Source organism: Alnus glutinosa, chromosome 5 (genome assembly GCF_958979055.1).
Source record: "Alnus glutinosa chromosome 5, dhAlnGlut1.1, whole genome shotgun sequence".
Lineage (NCBI taxonomy): Eukaryota > Viridiplantae > Streptophyta > Magnoliopsida > Fagales > Betulaceae > Alnus > Alnus glutinosa.
Window position 1 is genome coordinate 26814385 of NC_084890.1, and position 18984 is coordinate 26833368.

General features: G+C 39.3%; 2 protein-coding genes across 3 annotated transcripts in view; both read left to right on the plus strand.

Moving 5' to 3' along the window:
- The window catches only part of LOC133867882 (glucan endo-1,3-beta-glucosidase 11-like), a 28121-nt gene that overhangs the window by 1322 nt on the left and 7815 nt on the right, over window positions 1–18984 (plus strand). The gene's annotated exons all lie outside the window — the stretch shown is intronic.
- LOC133867881 (G-type lectin S-receptor-like serine/threonine-protein kinase At1g11330) lies at window positions 3444–4963 on the plus strand. Its single transcript, XM_062304652.1, has one exon. The coding sequence runs from the start codon at window positions 3539–3541 to the stop codon at window positions 4904–4906; it is 1368 nt and encodes a 455-aa protein (XP_062160636.1). The 5' UTR covers window positions 3444–3538; the 3' UTR covers window positions 4907–4963.

Below are 18984 nucleotides of genomic sequence, written 5' to 3' on the forward strand. Positions count from 1 at the left end.
CCACATAGCATTGAACCCCTCTCCATAATACGAGCATACTTTTCCCGAAAGAATTTGTCTTGAATGCACAAGGAAATCTACTGCTAAGATATTTCGACAATGGGGAGGATTGGGAGGTCCAGTGGTCAGCTTGGAAGACTGAGTGCGATGTTTATGTCAAGTGTGGGGCATTTGGAAGCTGTAATCCACAGAATTCACCAATTTGCAGCTGTTTATGGGGGTTTGAGCCAAAGAATACAGAAGAATGGAACAGAGGAAATTGGACTAGTTGGACTAGTGGATGTGTGGGCAATGGCGGAACCAGGATTTTTGGTAAGGGGGACGAATTTGTATAATTTTTTACATCAAAGTACCCATTCATCATTCGATTCAAAATTATAATTTCAAATTTTTATGATATCACAAACACAATAGTATAAATTACTAGTAAAATAAACTAACAATTTATAGGGTTCAAGAAATAGGGTAGCTTTGAGCGTAAATTTGGCACCCTCGATACTCAAGTTTCACCTCAACCCCCCATTTACTCTTTGTCTTTTTCCCAGACTGATTTTCTGATTGGATTTAATGAATTAGCAACTAATAAGAAAATGAGCAGCCGGAAATGAAGTGACGACAATTTTACGGTGCCTCAAATTAGCCCTCCATCTCTCAAGAAAATCAGTTGTTACAAAAAAGAAGGTTTGTTGAAAAAATCATATCTAAAGGAAGGCCTTAAAATTTTCAAAGATGAGAAAGAATCTAAGAAAAAGTTAAAAACCCATAAACCAAAAAAGAAAAAACAAGAAAAAATCGGATCAAAAGGAAACGAAAGAGGAAAAAAAAAAAAAAAAAAACAAAGAGAGAAAAGCTCACCTCTGTGGATTGATTGTGGCATGAGTTGTTTGCAATGGAAAAAATGAAGAGAGGGAGCAGGAGAATGAGAGAGAGAGAGATGGAAGATAAATTGAGCAAGCGAATGGTTTTTGTCCAAGGGTACAAGGTTCAAAATTTTAAAAAGCAAAATGTTTAACATGTGTCATTTTCTAGGCAGTTCGATGTAACGAACACCACAGATTGTTAAAATTGGGATCCAACAATTTCTTGGAAATTACCATGGATCCTGATCGTGCGTGGAGGAAAGGAGGAAAGCTGAAAAAGGAGATGGGTGGAATTGTTTTTCAGAGGTAAAAAGGGTAAAAAAGGCAAACAAAAAAAACTGAAAATGTAACATACATGTAAAGCAGGAAGTGGGCGGGATGTGGGGGGACAAAATATGGGGTTACAATGTAAAGATAATTTTTTTAGGGGGGACAAAAAAAAATATTTTGGGGGACAAAATTAAAAATCTACAAATTTTAAGAGAAATTTCAAAATTTTTGGGGGGACGTTCGTCCCCCCACTCTTACACCTGCATCCGCCCTTGTGTGAGGAGGACACCCTTGCAGTGTGAGAGGGTGAACAATGGCAGTGAAGGGGAAAAAAAAGATGGCTTTTTGAAACTGACGATGATGAAAGTCCCATACTTGGCAGATAGGTCATCTATTTCGGAAGAAAAATGTAGAACCCAATGCTTGGAGAATTGTTCTTGTATAGCTTACGCATATGATTCAGGCATTGAATGTATGACATGGACAAGAAGCTTAATTGACTTATAGAAATTCTCGAGTGGCGGAGCTGATGTTTATGTCCGTTTGGCTGATTCAGAACTTGGTAGGTGGTTTTTGTTTTCTTTCAAAATCCATCTTATGCTTTAAATCAGCCAATGAAGGTGCAGTTGTTTGGCTACTTTATGTGCAAAATAGATCAAATCTTATTTCAACCCAACCACCATCACTCTCTTCAACTTCCCAAGTTAAGGAAGTCCCTGTAAAAGATAATTCTGTTTTACTAAAAGAAGGGTACAAATTCTCTAGCCTATTTTGGATGAATTAGTTGGATGTTTTCTCTGATTTACAGATAAAGAAGGAAAGGTGAAAGTAATCGTCACAGTCACAGTGATCACAAGAGTAATATTCACTGGTATCTGTACTTTCATATCGTGGCGTTGGATGGCTAAACAGAAAGGTAATTTTCACATCCCGATTAACTCAGTAGACAAAGAACAGTTACCACATTTCTACAGAGAGATTATTAACTACTATTGTATAAACACCTAGCGAGGAAAAGGAAAACGAAGATGTTTTTGTTCCCGCATCAAGAGTTTTCCGGTGAAGACAATCTTGGAGACAACGTGAACCAAGTTAAACTCCAAGAGCTACCATTATTCAATCTTCAGGAGCTGGCAAGTGCAACAAACAACTTCCATCAATCAAATTGGGCAGGGTGGATTTGGTCCCGTATACAGGGTAATGGTTGTTCTTGTAGAGGGTTATTGCCTAACAATTTGAATATATAGTCAGTTGATTGTTGTTTGTTTATAGGGAAAAATGTCAAATGGACAAGAAATTGCAGTAAAAAGACTTTCAAGCGCCTTTGTACAAGGGCAAGAAGAATTTATGAATGAGGTGGTCGTGATCTCTAAACTCCAACACCGGAATCTGGTTAGACTCCTTGGCTGCTGTGTTGAAGGGGAAGAAAATATGTTGGTCTATGAATACATGCCAAACAAAAGCTTGGACGCATTTCTTTTTGGTTAGTTCATGACTTCATGTTGATACCCTTTGTTAGTATCTTCCAATATTACAATCTAAAATTATATACATCAATAGACAAAAGGGATCAAATGATATTCTTGGTTGTGGTATTTTAGTCTCTAAATACATACTATTCTAATGTGACTTCACCAAATTTACTTATGTTACACACATGATGTTCGTTCACCTTACAAGTTTAATCCGAATACATTTTCTTTCTCTTATTTGGTTTGAATATATAATTTCATTAGATTCAGTCAAACCAAAACTACTAGATTGGAGAAGACGATTCAACATTATCGAGAGAATCGGTCGAGGTCTACTGTACCTTCATAGGGATTCTAGGTTAAGAATTATTCATAGAGATCTGAAGGCAAGTAACATCTTGTTGGATGAAGAGTTAAATCCAAAAATATCAAATTTTGGCATGGCTAGGATTTTTGGGAACAATGAAGATCAAGCCAATACTAAAAGGGTCGTTAGAACATAATAAGTATATACCTTTGTTTGGCCAAATTCACTAAGATAATAACTCTAATATTTGACATAACAAAATTTGGATGTGTCTTATTATGAAAATTCAGCGGCTACATGTCCCTGAATATGCAATTGAAGGGCGATTTTCAAGGAAATTTTCTTTTCACTCTTATGCAAATAACTGCTACAGTGCGTTTGTGGGGATCGAATACACCTTTTTAACTTTAGGAGGATTACCACAAAAGAGTAAAAAAAAAATAATGAGACCATTTTATTGAAAAGCGTGTATTTGACCGTCAAACCGCAAATAAAAAATCAAACGCGTATTTGTGGTTACGTGTACTTTTTGCCAAAACAATTCATCATGCAGTCCAGACGGAAAGTTTTGAGTGGTAGAAATATCTGTCGAAGAAAAAGGTTAGAGGACCAGAAGCAATGAATCAACAATGCTTTCAAAATCTGCATCCGGCCATCCAAAATCTGAATTCTCAAAAACCAGAAGCGTTGAACCTATGGGACTTGTTCGAAATACCAACTTGTCAGCTCTTCTTGTCTTGCTATTCTGCTTTTGTTTAAAGTTTTGCTCTGCCACAGACACCATCACAGCCGCTAAGTTCATCACCGACCCTGAAAGCGTAGTCTCTAATGGCGGTGATTTCAAATTGGGATTTTTTAGCCCTGCAAATTCAACCGATCGCTATGTTGGGATATGGTATGCTCAAATTTCTGTGCCCACTGTCATATGGGTTGCTAACAGAAACAAGCCCCTCAAGAATTCCTCTGGAATTCTAACCATATCCGAAGATGGCAATCTGGTGGTATTAGATGGGCAAAAGAAGGTTCTTTGGTCATCAAATTTATCAAGTTCTGTTGTCAATTCGAGTGCCCAGCTTTTAGATTCTGGAAACCTTATCTTGCAAGGAAACACTACAGGGACAATGATATGGGAGAGTTTCCAACATCCTTCTGATACAATGTTGGAAAAGATGAAAATTAGTACTGATGTTCAGCTGACATCATGGAAAAGTCCTTCTGATCCATCCATTGGAAACTTCTCTGCCGGTATTGATGGTCGTAATCTTCCTGAAATGTTCATTTGGAACGACGGTAGCCCATATTGGCGAAGTGGTCCATGGAACAGCCGGGTCTTTATTGGAATACCGGCCAGGAGTTATGTATATCTTGGTGGATTTAGTATTGTAGATGATAAAGAAGAAGGAACATTCTATTACACTTTTTCCATTTCGAAAGACCCTCGCCTAAAGGATTGTTTTGTCTTGAACGCGCAAGGAAATCTACTTCAAAAACGTTCCAACAATGGGGAGGATTGGAAGGTCAAGTGGTCAAGTTTGGAGATTGAGTGCGATGTTTATGGCAGGTGTGGGGCATTTGGAAGCTGTAATTCAAAGAATTCACCAATTTGCAGCTGTTTACGGGGGTTTGAGCCAAAGAATACAGAAGAATGGAACAGAGGAAATTGGACTAGTGGATGTGTGAGGAGGACACCCCTGCAGTGTGAGAGGGTGAACAATAATGGCAGTGAAGGGGAAAAAAAAGATGGATTTTTGAAACTGATGATGATGAAAGTCCCATACTTGGCAGATTCGTCATCTCCATCTACTTCGGAAGAAAAATGTAGAGCCCAATGCTTGGAGAATTGTTCTTGTATAGCTTACGCATATGATTCTGGCATTGGCTGTATGACATGGACAGGAAGCTTAATTGACGTACAGAAATTCTCGACAGACGGAGCTGATCTTTATGTTCGTTTGGCCTATTCAGAACTTGGTGGGTTGTTTTTGTTTTCTCTCTAAATTTATCTTATTCTTGAAATTTATTAATGTTGCAAAATTGGTAAAATTGTATTTCAATCCAACCCAACTTCCCAAGCTAAGGAAATCCTTGTAAAGATAATTCTGTTTTATTTTGGATGAATTAGTTTGATGTTTTCTCTGATTTACAGACAAAAAGGGAAATGTGAAAGTAATCGTCATAGGCACAGTGATCATAGGAGTAATATTCACTGGCATCTGCAGTTCCTTACTGTGGCATTGGAGTTCAAAACAAAAAGGTAAAATTGTTACTCTGATCTTTGTAGCTCCTGGTCCTCTCTCTTCTCCTCTATGTTCTTTCATTACTACTTACAAAAAAAATTGATGATATGTAAATTCAATTAGCACAGTGAACTAAAAAATGTTACAACATTACTGCATAGAGATTATTAACTACTATTGTACAAACACTCAGCAACGAAATATCATTGTGAGGACAAGCATGGAGAAAACGTAAACCTAGTTTTACTCCAAGAGCTACCATTATTCAGTCTTCAGGAGCTAGCAAGTGCAACAAACAACTTCCATCTATCAAATAAGCTTGGGCAGGGTGGATTTGGTCCTGTATACAAGGTAATATGGTTGTTCTTGTAGAAGGTTATTGCCTAACAATTTGAATATATAGTCAGTTGGTTGTTGTTTGTTTATAGGGAAAAATGTCAGATGGAGAAGAAATTGCAGTAAAAAGACTTTCAAGAGCTTCTGGACAAGGGCAAGAAGAATTTATGAATGAAGTGGTGGTGATCTCTAAACTCCAACACCGAAATCTGGTTAGACTTCTTGGCTGCTGTGTTGAAGGGGAAGAAAAGATGTTGGTTTATGAATACATGCCAAACAAAAGTTTGGACGCATTTCTCTTTGGTTAGTTCATGTTGATGCCCTTTTTTAGTATTTTCCAACATTACAATCTAAAATTATCTACTTCAAGAGGCAAAAATGGAATTATATTCTTGGTTGTGGTATTCTGATGTGACTTCACCAAATTTACTGATGTTACAAACATGATGTTGGTTCACCTTACAAGTCTAATCCCAATGCATTTTCTTTTTTCTTATTTGGTTTGAAAATTTTCATTAGATTCAGTTAGACCAAAACTATTAGATTGGAAAAGACGATTTAACATTATTGAAGGAATCGGTCGAGGTCTACTGTACCTTCATAGGGATTCCAGGTTAAGAATTATTCATAGAGATCTGAAGGCAAGTAACATCTTGTTGGATGAACAGCTAAATCCAAAAATATCAGATTTTGGCATGGCTAGGATTTTTGGGAGCAATGAAGATCAAGCAAATACTAAAAGGGTTGTTGGAACATAGTAAGTATATACATTTGTTTGGCCAAATTCACTAAGATAATAACCCTAATATTTGATATAACAAGAATTGGATGTGTCTTATTGTTAAAATTCAGTGGTTACATGTCCCCTGAATATGCAATGAGAGGGCGATTTTCAGAAAAATCGGATGTCTTTAGCTTTGGAGTGTTGTTACTAGAGATAGTTAGTGGAAGAAGAAACAGTAGCTTTTATGATGACGAGCAAGCCATAAGTCTTCTAGGATTTGTAAGTCTCCTCTATCTGATTGCCTCATTTTTTTAGAACTTCCATTGCTTGTTTCTAAGAATTTCAATCTTGTTTTCATGATTGCAGGCATGGAAAATGTGGAATGTAGACAACATAGTGGCCTTAACAGGCCCGATAATACGAGAACCATGCTTTGAAATAGAAATTTTGAGATGCATACATGTTGGGCTGCTATGTGTACAAGATTTTGCTAAAGATAGGCCAACTATATCCGTTGTTATTTCCATGCTTAAAAGTGAGACTATTGATCTGCCTCTTCCAAAGCAACCTGCATTTATGGAAAGGGAAATTGCCCCATATGCTGGCTCCCTTAACAATGTTATTGTTACAATGGTTCAAGGCCGATAGCTTGCATTTGTGACACAAACAGATTAATGAATAAGAGCATAATGTATCGCTATTGGCCCTTTTCTATTGGTGAACATGAGTATCCCTGTAAATCTGGTGTCTTCATTTTCTTTATTTCTTTCTCTTCCTCTTTCAATTTCCAGTTACTGGAAACTTCTTCAACCATCATCCACTTTGTTGGGCTATATGGACTTCCACCATCATTCAACCTTGCCGCATAGTCAAAGATTGAGAAAAGCTACAATGGACGTGTAGCACCCAGATCAGCAATAATAATAATAAAATTGAAAAGTTGCCTCTTTTTTTTTAATATATATATATATTGCATTTCTTCATGTTGCAAGTTTCTCAACTACCCATATGGTTTCAAAACAAGCTGCCACTCCCTCACATAATTCATTCCGCAGAATTTAAAGAACTTAAAGGAGCATGAGTCGTATATTCTGTGGAACGCTGTTATTTCGAGATTTGTTTGAGATATTTAATAAATAGATCCCAATAAGCATATCTTGGGTTGGTAGGGAAATGGGATCCCCAATAGTTGGAGACAAGAGATTCATATGAGAAAACATAAGTAAACGAGCCTTCGCTTGAGCCTCCAAAGATAAAGGTACATGAACTACCATTTGATCCCCATCAAAATCTGCCTTTGTTCTTCTTTAGTTATCTGGGAGACAATCCCTTTGTTTCTGTTTTGCATTCTATCTCATTGTATCACATTATGTTCTGCGATATTTGGGAATCACCATCAATACCTCTATGACGACCTTCTTCTTTTTTTTTTTTTTTTTTTTTTTTCTTTTTTTTTTTCTCCTTTTATACAAACAGAAATGAGTCATCACAGTGGCACGACTACTTGTCGTTCAGCCGACATGTGGTACACATCCCATCATATGTACCTGATATACAAAGTCACATCTATGCAGCGAAACATAAACATAACTGAATAGCAGAAAGCATATCTATAAACATAACTGTATACACAAAAGACCATACATAACTCTATCAGTTTAAGGCTTAAACATACATTAATTACATACCAAAATAATGGCTCCATAAATACATATGTCACATGCGACACTAGCCATATACAAAAGACTAGAAAATGATGGACAACCTGTGGTCTAACAATTACAATTGTCGCAGTGAGCTTCAATCATAATATCCCAAGTACTGTATATTCAAAAAAAAAAAAAAAAAATTCCAAGTACTGTGCTACGGGGTCATCCTCTAAATCTGCGGTACCTACAGCTAAAGGAACATCATTTATACAGTTGTGGTGTTAGCCACATCCGTACAGTGAAAGTATTAGTTCACCACCTCAGCGGTATAAACTGAGGTCTCAGTAGTATAAAACTCACTAAGTTTTCGCATAGAACTGACATTTTATTTTATCATTCGTTTACAGTAACAGCTACCATTTTTAGTTATGAAAATCTTTCCCTTAAAAACATATCATAGCTGATAAGGTAAACACCGATATTTTAGAAACACATGTAAGTATACTAAAAGAGAAAAAGAATTGCAAAATTGTTTGCTTGATTAATTTGCTATACAAGGTTACATCAATATATAATAATCTACATAGGACTCAGAAAGGCAAGTTCAATTCTGATTGTCAATTAATTAGAATTGATATACATAATTAGAATTGATCTCCGTCAATAGTTTTCCTTATGAGTTGGTGGGGATGAATTGGCTGTGATGTTGCATGCTTGGAGAGCATTGCAGGGCCGTGTGCAAGCTGTCTCCATATTGGCTTGCCTTGTGTCTGCATATTTCCATACTGAGCAGATTGCATGACTTGATTGCATGCCACTTGCCTTTCATGTGTGCCTTTGGGAGCACGCACATTTGCGTGATATGCTGTATAATTAGTGGCTGCACGTTCAGTAGGATCTGGCTGAATATTGTCATCAAGGCTGACAGAGAGCGAGGTTGTTTCCATAGTTGGTGGCAGCAGATTGGTGCTCAACCAATTCTGCTGCTGTTGCCTTATTGGTAGTCAAGGCTGATGCCATGCATGCTGCCACCTTGGGGGCTACGTGTGCAATTGCTGCTGTGTGTGCTGCTTCATGAGCAGCCAGGTGTGTGACAGCTGCTTCCTCATTGGTAGGTGCTGCAGTAGGTTTAACATCCCCCCGCAAGGTGAAGGGGGAAGAATCGACCTTTAGCTTGGATTTAAGGACATGAAATCGAGCAGTGGAGAGACCTTTAGTGAAAATATCAGCAATTTGGTCGTTGGTAGAGATGAAAGCCAAAGAAACATCACGGTTGAGGACCTTTTCACGTACAAAATGATAATCCACCTCAATGTGCTTAGTGCGGGCATGATACACCGGATTGGAAGCAAGAGCAAGGGCACTCACATTGTCACACCAAAAAACAGGAGCAGTGCGGAGAGGGATATGGAGTTCACAGAAAAGCATACGCATCCAGTATAGTTCAGCCGTGGCAATGGCAAGGGACCGGTACTCGGCCTCAGTGCTAGACCGAGACACCACAGGTTGTTTCTTGGCACTCCAAGAGATGAGACAATTACCAAGAAACACGGCAAAACCGGATGTGGAGCGCCTATCATCGGGGCATCCAGCCTAGTCAGAGTCACAGAATGCATGTAGGTGCATGTTGGTTTTTGAAAATAGGAGGCCATGATCAGCTGTATCTTTGAGGAAACGCAAGACACGCTTGGCAGCAGACCAGTGGATAGAAGTAGGATGATGCAGGTGTTGACAAAGCTGATTCACTGAGTAAGCAATATCAGGTCGAGTTAAGGTGCAATATTGTAGTGCTCCCACGATGCTGCGGTATTCAGAGAAATCCTGCAACGGCTCACCATCAAACTTAGAGAGTTTGGAGTCGGAAGCACAGGGAGATTTGGTAGGCTTGGCATCAGTCATACGCGTCTTAGCAAGGATTTCAGCAACATATTTAGACTGGCATAGGTGAAGACCAACAGAAGTCCTGGTGACTTGAATGCCCAGAAAATAACTCAAGGGTCCCAAGTCCTTGACAGGAAACTCCCTCTGCATGCGGGTGATGAGAGATCGAATGAGGTGAGGGTGAGTACCTGTTACAATGATATCATCAACATATATAAGGAGAAAAAGCTTGATAGAATCAGAGATGTGAGTGAACAATGAGGTGTCCACAAGAGAGGCAGAAAAACCAAGGTCCAATAGGAATTGAGACAGCCGAGTGTACCAAGCTCTAGGTGTTTGAGGCCATATAGAGCCTTGTGAAGTCGACATACCAGAGCAGAATTCTCCTTAGCTACAAAGCCCTGAGGCTGTTCCATATACACTTTTTCATTCAAGGAGCCATGAAGAAAGGCATTAGATATATCTAGTTGCCGAATGGGCCAATCAAATGTGACTGCCAGGGCAAGGAGGAGTCTAATGGTAGCTGGTTTGATAACATGACTAAAAGTCTCTGTGTAATCAATCCCAGCTTGTTGTTCAAAGCCTTTGGCAACAAGTCTGGCTTTAAACCTTTCAACCGATCTATCAGCTTTCCTTTTAATCTTCTAAACCCACTTGTTATGGATGATATGTTGATTTGCAGGCCGTGGACAGAGTGTCCAGGTACCATTTGAGAGGAGAGCATCATATTCAGTAGTCATGGCAGCTTGCCATCGAGGGTCAGAGGCAGCCTTGCTGTAGCAAGAAGGTTCAGTATCAGGAAGAAGAGAGTGATAGCTCAAGAAGGGATATTTGGTGTGATAGAGTTTAAAATCAGGGAATTGGGTGGGCTTGAGAGCCCCGGTATGGGATCGAGTAGTCATAGGATGAGATGAAAGAGGGGGAGCATTCTGAGAGGTAGATAAAGAAGAGGATGGCTGTGAAATGGCAGGAATAGTATGGACTGTTGGCAGGGTGACAGAATCAGAATCATGGGAAAAAAGAGGTTGAGAGGTAGCCTCAGGTAATGAAGAGAGGATAGGGGGAGAGGCAGTGGGAAGACAGGGAGACAAGGGAGGATTAGGGGAAGAGGCAGAGGGTGGGGAATTGAGTGGAGAGGCTGGAAGTATTGGATTAGGAAAGAATTAGCTGTTGGTAGGAGTGATGGTGGTTGGTAAGGGACTTGAGGTAGTGGATGGGGCTGGCGGTGAGGGATCAGGAGATGGGTTAGAGATTGTGTTAGACAAAGCAGTAGCAGGTAATAAGACAGTAGGTAACAATGAGGGAGAAATAAGTGAAGTAGCAGATTTACCTTGAGAAGAGAGCTGAGAAGGTAAAAGTGAGGCAACCGGATCCTTGGCAGGGAAGGAAGTCTCATCAAACACAACATGGGGAGAGAGGTAAGCTTTGTTTGTCACGGGGTCCAGACATTTATAACCTGCATATTGATATCCTAGAAATATACAGGGTTTGGATCGAAATTCCAATTTGTGAAGGCCATGGGGGGGCAATAAAAGGATAACAGAGACAGCAAAAAACTTTGAACTTTTGATAGTTTGGTGGTGTATGGTATAGCTTCTCATAGGGAGAGATATGATTGAGGACAGTAATGGGGAGCCTATTAATGGTGTACACAGCAGTGAAGAATGCATCGACCCAATACCGATTTGAAAGATGTGCATGGGCCAAGAGGGTCTGTCCAGTTTCTAGTATGTGTCTTAGCTTCGTCTCGACTAGACCATTTTGAGGAGAAGTATAAGGACATGATTTTCTGAAATTGATACCATGCTGCGTTAAGAATTGCTGGAATTGGAGGGAGGTATATTCACCTCCTCCATCGGATTGTAACTATTTGATTTTGGTAGAGAACTGGTTTTCTACTAGAAGTTTGAATTTAGTGAAGATGTCAAATGTTTCTGACTTATGGTGCAGAGGATAAATCCAGGTAAACCTTGAGTAATCATCAATAAAAGCCACATAATATTTGAAGCCAGTTATAGAAGGAATGGGAGAGGTCCATAGGTCAGTGTGGATAAGTTGAAGGGGAAATTCAGAGACTCGAAAGATGCAAGAAAAGGCTGTTTCTTTCCCTTTCCCAATTGACAAGAAGCACAGATAATTGTATGCAAATCAGAAGAGCTTTTATTCATATCAAGAGAAGAAAGAGGCAACTTATTTTCTTTAATCACTCCGGTTACAATTTCAGAGGAGGGGTGTCCTAATCTCAAATGCTACACTAAGGAGTTGGCTTTTATTCCTAACAAAGCTGTGAAGCCTTTGCTGCCTTCATGAGACTTTTTCCCAAGCCAAAGAGGGTACATGCCATTCTCACTCTTCCCTTCCAACAGAATTGTTTGAGTCTGCAAATCAATGATGTAATAATGAGTGGCATTTAAGATGAAATAACAAGCATTGTCAAGACAAAATCGCTGAATGGAAACAAGATTAGCAGCAACTTGGGGACAGTGCAACACATTGTTAAGGTGAAATTTAGTGTGAGGGGAGTGAAGAGTAGCAGAGCCAGAGTTTGCTATAGCAAGGGCAGTGCCATTTCCAACTCCAACAGCATCAGTGTTTTGGAAAGGTTGCTGAATATGAAGATTCTCCAAGTCATGGGTGATGTGAGCATTGGCAGCACTGTCTGCATACCATTCTTGGTCTTCATAGGCTAAGTTGGATTGAGCTACCATGGCTTGCAGCCGAGGAGGAGGTCGTCTTCCTGGGAAGGAGTAGTCCATCCTATGGAAGCAATCCAGTGCGAGGTGGTTGAGTTTGCCACATATCTGGCAGGGAATCTGAGGAGCAGTAGAGAGAATAGGCCTGGAATCTGGTGCAGGTCGAGGAGCAGGATGTTTGAAAGAATTGTTGTATCTAGCAGGTGGAGGCACAGCATTGTACTTGGTGGTAGGTGTTGCTGCATTTGCTCTAGGTCCAAATTGTCTTGGTGGGAATCTTTGGGATGAGCCTCCCCGAGACCTTGGTAAGGAGGACCTGTGGCCTGGCTTCTGGTGGAAGAGAGCAAATGTGGAGGTGTCTACGACTCTCACTTGCTGATTGTTGATTAGCATTTCGTGATTGAGAAGTTCTTCTTGGAAGTCTTCAAAAGTCAGCAGCTTGTCCCGAGATAGTATAGAAATGGTGGTGATGAAACTGTTGAAGGAGGAATTCAGGCCATTGGTGAGATAGGTGATGAGGTCTTCATCAGGAATAGGCTTCCCAACTGCTGCCAATTGGTCAGCATACTCTTTGGCAGTGTGCATATAATCGGTGCAGTTTTTGGACCCTTGATGTAGGCTCTGCAGCCGATTCTCGAGGTTGGCAATCCTGGATTTGGATTGGTTAGCAAATTGGTTTGCTAGTGCTATCCATACCTGTCGAGATGTCTCTAGGCCATAGATAGTAGAGAAGACCTTCTTGGAGAGAGTAATATTGATCCAGCTTAGGATAGTTTGATCCTTTCTTTGCCAGAGGGCATATGCTGGGTTAGGAGTTTGCTTGTTGCTGTCATCAACAAGGAATTGGGGATGGCATGGCTCGGTTCCATCAACAATGCTCATTGATTCTTGGATGCGAAGGATAGGGAGAAACTGAGTAGTCCAACTTAGATAGTTGGGACCTTCTAGCTTTTCATGAAAAGAAAGGTTTGGAGGAGAGGAGTTTGTCATTGCAGCAGGTAGGGTATTGGAAGTAGAGGCTGCCATTGCAAGAGAGGAAAAGAAAAAGGATGTTTTGGGCGTGTGCCTAAGAAGGCTCTGATACCATAAAAGAGATAAAGAATTGCAGAATTGTTTGCTTGATTAATTTGCTATACAAGGTTACATCAATATATAATAATCTACATAGGACTCAGAAAGGCAAGTTCAATTCTGATTGTCAATTAATCAGAATTGATATACATAATCAGAATTGATCTCTATCAATAGTTTTCCTTATGAGTTGGTGGGGATGAATTGGCTGTGATGTCGCATGCTTGGAGAGCACTGCAGGGCCGTGTGCAAGCTGTCTCCATATTGGCTTGCCTTGTGTCTGCATATTTCCATACTGAGCAGATTGCATGACTTGATTGCATGCCACTTGCCTTTCATGTGTGCCTTTGGGAGCACGCACATTTGCATGATATGCTGCATAATTAGTGGCTGCACGTTCAATAGGATCTGGCTGAATATTGTCATCAAGGCTGACAGAGAGCGAGGGATTGTTTCCATAGTTGGTAGCAGCAGATTGGTGCTCAACCAATTTTGCTGCTGTTGCCTTATTGGTAGTCAAGGCTGATGCCATGCATCCTGCCACCTTGGGGGCTACGTGTGCAATTGCTGCTGTGTGTGCTGCTTCATGAGCAGCCAGGTGTGTGACAGCTGCTTCCTCATTGGTAGCTGCTGCAGTAGGTTTAACATATACTATGTAGCTATGAACGTATATAAGCATTCCAATCTATTGCTTGGGAATCGCATATATACAAGCCCATCTATAACATATTACTTTTATTCTCGTTAGTTCAGTCATACATGTATACGGACATTCCTACTTGAGAAGTACTAGCATACAAGCACGTCTAAGTGGGAAAACTTAAGGCATTAAACATAACTATACAGAGTTATAGGCATTTTTGACCCTTGGGCAATACTAGTATCTAAGCACATTCAAGCTTTAGTGCTTTTAAAACGTTTATGCAGACTAGTCGAATGAAATATGCATATGTTCTTGTCCATTAAAACTCATATGCATATTAACCCGTCTAGCATGAAAACTACTACATATAATCATGAAAACATCTTAAACATTATATAAATCAATGCTATGTATTCTCATGTAATTCAAACACAATCCAATGCACTGCCAAAGGGGATGCCGACCCAAAGGTCTTTTACAACAAACTATGCCAAAAGGTATGCCGGCCCAAAGGACTTTTACAATGTGGTGCCAAAGGGGACGCCGGCCCTATGGTCTTTTGCAAGATAGTGCCAATGGAGATGTTGGCCTAGTGGTCTTTTACAAAGTAGTGCCAAAGAGGATACCGACCCTGTGGTCTTTAGCAAGATAGTTCCAATGAGGATGCTGGCCCAATGGTCTTTTACCACACTGTGTAGTGTAGTGCCAAAGGGGATGTCGGCCCTGTGGTCTTTAGTTATTTTTACAGCATCGAGGGCTTGCCCTCATGGACTTGTCCGTTTGTGTGACGTTGGAGACTTGTTCGATTATTATAGTCTTTTATGCATTTTACACACTCAAGCTCATGCTTCATGCTCAAATCAATATATCTTTACATTTCATGTTCATACGGTTAAAACATAATTTTCTTATATAAACACTAATATTTCAACGGGTCATTTTTGCAATCACAGATCTCTCATTTTATATCTTAAATTTAGTATACAATAAACTCAATTGAAATCTATATCAATTCATATTTGTCATTTCAAACTCATAAAACTACATCAAAGCACACTTCAAAACATGCTTTCATATTCATTTCATTTTCTCCATCACAATTTGCGTAATTTAAATCTCAACCCCAACAGGCAATAAAACATCAAAACATATCTCAAATCATGTTTACATACTCATATCTTAAATCACTTAAACATTATTGTCATATCTCAACATACTTGAAAATATTGAAATCCTCCAAAACATATATCATCAACATATTGTCGGTTCGAATCAAAACGATATATCAAATGACATTTCTATAAAATACTCACATTTGGCTGTGCGGATACTGGGCTCAACTATGGTTTCCTAGCCAATGACTTGCAATGTACCACTGCATTTCATAATGCAATAACACATTAAAACTAAATTGAAACACTTTTAATTCTAAATACCACTTAGGTTTTTGGTTTGTCTCAATAACCCATCACTATGGCAACCTATGTAGTTTCTAGGGTTTACTTTTATTACTCATTAATTAATTAGACCAATACTTAAAACACTCATAGGTTTTTAATTAAAAACTCAATTTTATAGAACTCATTAACATTAGGACCTAACCCCATGATTACCCATTTTCTCTGAAACCCATAGTTAACTTAGGATTAATTAACACTCTAAATTCAATTAATCCACAAGTTAATAATCTAGGGTTTAAACACCTAAAAGCTCCAATTTAACTCAACCCATCAAATTTAGGGTTTATGCCTATACTGCAACAATTAATAGAATCGATGTGATGTCCCGAATATTATTGGCTATTTTGGGAATAAAATTTATTGGGTTAGACAATTAAAAATTAACTTGACGACTAGAAAATACAATGGGATGCGCAAAGAATATTTTATGGTCCAAAGAAATAAGTTATACAATGAGAAAATATGTGAGAATGAATGAGAAATGGAATAAATGCGAAAAAATGGATTAAATAAATAAAATTAATGTGGCAAGTCCGGACGGCTCAACAGGCTCGTCTGGACGGTACCTTATCACCAGGTGGTGGACGCCTGACTTAGTTCGTCTGGACGGTTCGCAACGAGCGGCGCACGGTCTCTAATTGCATCAAAAGAAAATATAAATGAGAAAGCTGTTATCTCTAACAAGTCTGTGTAGACATCGATCCCTATTTAGTTGGAACACTTTAGACATGCTAATAGACATTTACGATTTACATTTATTAGGTGGAGAGGATGAGAACCAGAAGAGGGAAGAAATAACCTATTGCCACTGACCTTTATCCTTGGAAAGGTTGCTAATAAGTTCCTGAATACCCTCCTTCCCAAGGTGTCCTTGAGGTACATTGCAGCAGAAGCAATCTCCTCAGTTGTCACTTTCCCATCATAGTCCCTGGCACAAAAATGACAAAAATAAGTTGATTTGAAAGAAAAAAGAATAGATGGTAATGAATTCTTAAGAAAGAGGGTAATGGAAGTCAACAAGACAAAACACTTACTTGTAAACTGTTGATGGTAATTATCTTTATCAACATAGTGTCACGGAATGAGATGCATATGCAGGAGGATTCAAAAGTACATATACCAAGTGACTTTTAGAAGACTAGCAAATTACACTAGTGCATTATGGGTAGGAAGTAATGATCTTGAGGGTGAAAGAGTACTCTTCTTAGAAAGACAGGTGATGCGGGAAGATTGATAATAATACATGATTTTGCATTTGCTTGATCTAGCACAGGAGGTGATATATGATAAATGTTCAGCACAAGTATTAAAAACTCTCAAATGCTGGAGCCTTATTTTAGGACTCCTAAACTATGAAATAGGATAACCAGCATTTGTTTCACTGCATATTTGATCCTGAAGAGCCAAACATATGCATATGTGTTTGGCACTTCAGGATCACATATGCATGCAGACTTAAGTGGGGCATGAATTCAAAAGATTCTTCTATTGATTTAATGGTCAACTTGCAATATTGAATGTGACTTTAGTCTTAACATGTAATGATGAATTTACAAGTAATGTTACACACATTACTCACAGGTGCGAGTAATGTGTAGCATTACTCTTACATAGTTGTCTACAAATAGATTCGCAGGTGCAGTCAAGTGGTACTGCCAGAAAGTAGGAAAACCTACTTCAAACAAGAAAAGAAAGGAATTCATAGCAGCATATATACCTAAAACTTTGCCCTGAAGAAATCTGGCGGTAAAGTCTTTGTGTCCCCCCCTGAAGAGGCTATTGAAGAAGGGATTACAAAGTGGAAATCTATCCTAGTTGGGCAATTCTTAGATAAGCCCCTCCCTTTCTTTCTTGTTAAGAAATCGGTAGCTATTATGTGGAAGCAGTATGGGGAAGTCGAGGTTTTTTTCTCTTGAGAATGGAATGTATATCTTCAGATTTTCAGATGAGGTTACATGTGATGAAGTTTTAGAGGCAAAACTATGGCATGTGGCTAATAAACCCTTGATTCTGTGAAAATGGAGGCCAGGAATGCAAGTTTTAAAACTTACTTTATCTTCAATTCCTGATTGGGTGAAGTTGATGCATTTGCCTATGGAATTTTGGACTCCTACATGTCTTAGCCATGTTGCTAGTGGGGTGGGAAAGCCTCTATACGCAGATAAAGTCACTGAAGAACAAAGGAGATTGGGATTTGCTCGAGTTCTTGTAGAAATTGATGTAAACTCTGATTGTCCTAAGGAAATAGTTATTTGCAGGAAGAATGGGGATTCAGTTAGTGTTGGGGTTGAGTACCCCTGGTTACCCCCTAAGTGCTTTGTATGTAGTGGTTTCGGGCATGCTGCATATGCCTGCTCCAAAAGAGAGAAGAAGATATGGATTCCCAAAGGTCCTGCTAAAGGTTCTGCAAGGAAATCCATTCCTGAGGTAGTGCAGAAAGTTGAATCTTTTGATAAGACTATTCGGAAGCCTCCAGGGGTTTCTAAATCGAAAGGTAACATTGGAGGATTCGGATTGTCTAACTCTTTTGATGTTATAGGCAGGATAGAGTTGGAAGATGGGGTTGAGGAGGAGTTCAAGCTCAGATCGCCTACCACTTTCCTGGATGTGTTTGAGAAGGCTTTGTCTTCAAGGGATAAGGGGAAAGCTAAAGTGGGTGAACATGTGATGAGTTCTAGCCCTGAGAGAGGTTTCTCTCCTACAACTATGCTATGAAGGTTCTCATTTGGAACATAAGGGGCCTTAATAAGCCCTTTAAGCATAGGGAGGTTAAGAAGATGGTTAATAGATTGAAGATCTCCATTCTTTGCTTAGTAGAGACTAAAGTTAAGCAGGAAAATGTTCTCAAAGTTAAAGATGCAATGATTCCTAGGTGGGAGATTCTCCATAACTATAGTGCACATTGGTTGGGGAGAATTTGGGTTTGTTAGGACCCAGGTATAGCTTCCATTGATGCTGTGGGTATTCATGAGCAAGTTATCACTTGTAAGGTGATTCCTATCTCTTGTAGGGGCCCGTGGATGCTATCTGTTGTCTATGGTGCTAACCAAGGTCCTGATAGAAGAAAACTTTTGCAGGAATTGGATTATATAAAAGGATCTATTGGTTCTATTCCTTGGCTGCTTACTGGAGATTTTAATGTGATTCGTTTTCAGCAAGAGAAATGGGTTAATATTGTGTTCACTTGCTATGAAACTGAATTTGTGGAATGCATTAATAGGTTGGAAGTTGAAGAACTTGCTTTCACGGGTTGTTTTCATACATGGACCAATAAACAAGTTGGAGAGTGTTTTGTGTCTAAAGAGTTGGATAGAGTAATGTCCAACCTGGAGTGGATGCAAACTTTTGGAAATACCTCAGTGGAGTTCCTAGAAGGGGGTA

What these genes read in the sequence shown, in the direction of transcription:
- LOC133867881 (XM_062304652.1), top strand. Translation starts at nt 3,539, where the DNA reads ATGCTTTCAAAATCTGCATCCGGCCATCCAAAATCTGAATTCTCAAAA.